The sequence below is a fragment of the Eimeria maxima genome, genomic scaffold (assembly GCF_000499605.1).
Source record: "Eimeria maxima Weybridge genomic scaffold, Emw_scaff1767, whole genome shotgun sequence".
Lineage (NCBI taxonomy): Eukaryota > Apicomplexa > Conoidasida > Eucoccidiorida > Eimeriidae > Eimeria > Eimeria maxima.
The window spans coordinates 1-1797 of NW_013564679.1; the positions used below are offsets into that span (position 1 = coordinate 1).

Genomic DNA, 1797 nt, shown 5'->3' on the forward strand with positions numbered 1-1797 from the left:
TATATATATATATATATATATAAAGGAGACAGTATAAAAAAAAAAAGTAAATAAAAAAAAATAAATAAAAAAAAAAAAAGGAGACACTTACTTGTTGTTGTTTTTGTGCCTCTGGTGTTGCATATTTATTGACAATAATTTGTTTTTTCTTCTCTAATAATAAACGACTAATTTCTGCATCTGTAGGTAGATCAACATACACCTGAAATTTCTTGCTGCTGCTGCTGCTGCTGCTGCTGCTGCTGCTTTCCTGTTGCAGTAAAGAAGAGACACACACACACATATATAAACAATTATTATTAGATTGCTTCCTGCTGCTGCTGCTGCTGTTGTTGTTTGTGTTGTTGGCTGCTGCTGTAGCTGCTGCTGCTGCTGCTGCTGTTGCTGCTGCTGCTGCTGCTGGTGTTTGGCTTACTTCTGTGTCTTGTTTGTGTTTGCCTCTTTGTGCTTTCCTTGCTGCAGCAGCAGCCATTCCTTTAGCAACATCTGCTGCTGATGCTGCACCAACCTTCTGCAGTAGTTGCTCTTCTTGCTGCTGCTGCTGCTGCAGTTCCTGCTGCTGCTCCTGTTGCCACAGCTGCTCTTGGTGCTGCTCTGCCAGCAGCAAATCTTCATTTTCCTGCAGCAGCAGCAGCAGCAGCAGCAGCAGCAGACACAAAGAAGGAAAAACGGTGTATATTCATCTGCATTTACTGCAACACTGTATGGGGCATCTCACACACCACCAGCAGCAGCAGCAGCAACAGCAGCAACAGCAACAGCAGCAGCAGCAGCAGCAGCAGCAGCAGCAGCAGCAGCAGGAATTATTTACCTCATCCCTCCATCCAAAGTAGTCAGGAGTAATTCTCTTAAAGAGTTGTGCGCGACTCTTTCTTGGCTCATTTACCTCCTCAGCATTTGCAGCAAATAATTCTCTTACTCCCTAATAAGAGCAGCAGCAGCAGCAGCAGCAGCAGCAGCAGCAGCAGCAGCAGCAGCAGCAACAGCAGCAACAGAAAGAGAAAGAATTAAGAATTAAAATAAATGCCGTAGATATATCATATGTAACTAACGCAAGGGAAAAAAAGATACAACAGCAACAACAGCAGCAGCAACAGCAGCAACAGCAGCAACAGCAGCAACAGCAGCAGCAGCAGCAGCTTACAGGTAATTCTTTAGCTGCACCGAAGTAATAATAGTCTCCTCCTGATGCAGCAATGCCGCTAAGAGAAAGAGCATCAGAGGCTGTTGAGTAATCAGGTCCCCCTAACTGCAGCAGCAGCAGCAGCAGCAACAACAGCAACAGCAGCAACAGCAGCAACAGCAGCAACAGCAGCAGCAACAGCAAAGACACATAATAAACCATTATTATTAACATATTCCTTCTCCTTCTGCACCATATTGCATGCAAACGATGTATTCAACAACAACAACAGCAGCAACACCAACAGCAACAGCAGCAGCAACAGCAGCAGCAGCAGCAACAACAGGAGCAACAACAGTAATGCCACAGAACAACAACCCCACCATAACCACCACCAACAATCACCACCACCACCACTATAACCACCACAATAACCACCATAACCACCATAACCACCACCATCACCACCACCATAACCACCAGCAGCAACAGCAGCAGCAACAGCAGCAGCAGCAGCAGCAGCAGCAAAAAGAATATACCTCCTTAATCCTAAATTCCCATCTTTTTTTTTGTTTAATTTTTTTATTAATTTGATCATTTAGATCTCTTATTCTATGATCACCTAATGATGAATCTTGTATTAAGGATATACCTCTACCTATTTCTCTTATTAA

The 1797-nt window shown here is 43.9% G+C and overlaps 1 protein-coding gene across 1 annotated transcript; it reads right to left on the reverse strand.

Moving 5' to 3' along the window:
• Positions 1–91: 91 nt before the first annotated feature.
• EMWEY_00055440 (isy1-like splicing family domain-containing protein, putative) lies at positions 92–1597 on the reverse strand (the record flags this gene model as incomplete). The annotated part of the gene is made up of 5 exons (XM_013480260.1): positions 92–250; positions 416–619; positions 812–922; positions 1145–1245; positions 1507–1597. Coding segments are annotated over 5 exons (666 nt in total), but the record flags the coding sequence as incomplete, so codon positions are not given.
• Between the last annotated feature and the right edge of the window lie 200 nt (positions 1598–1797).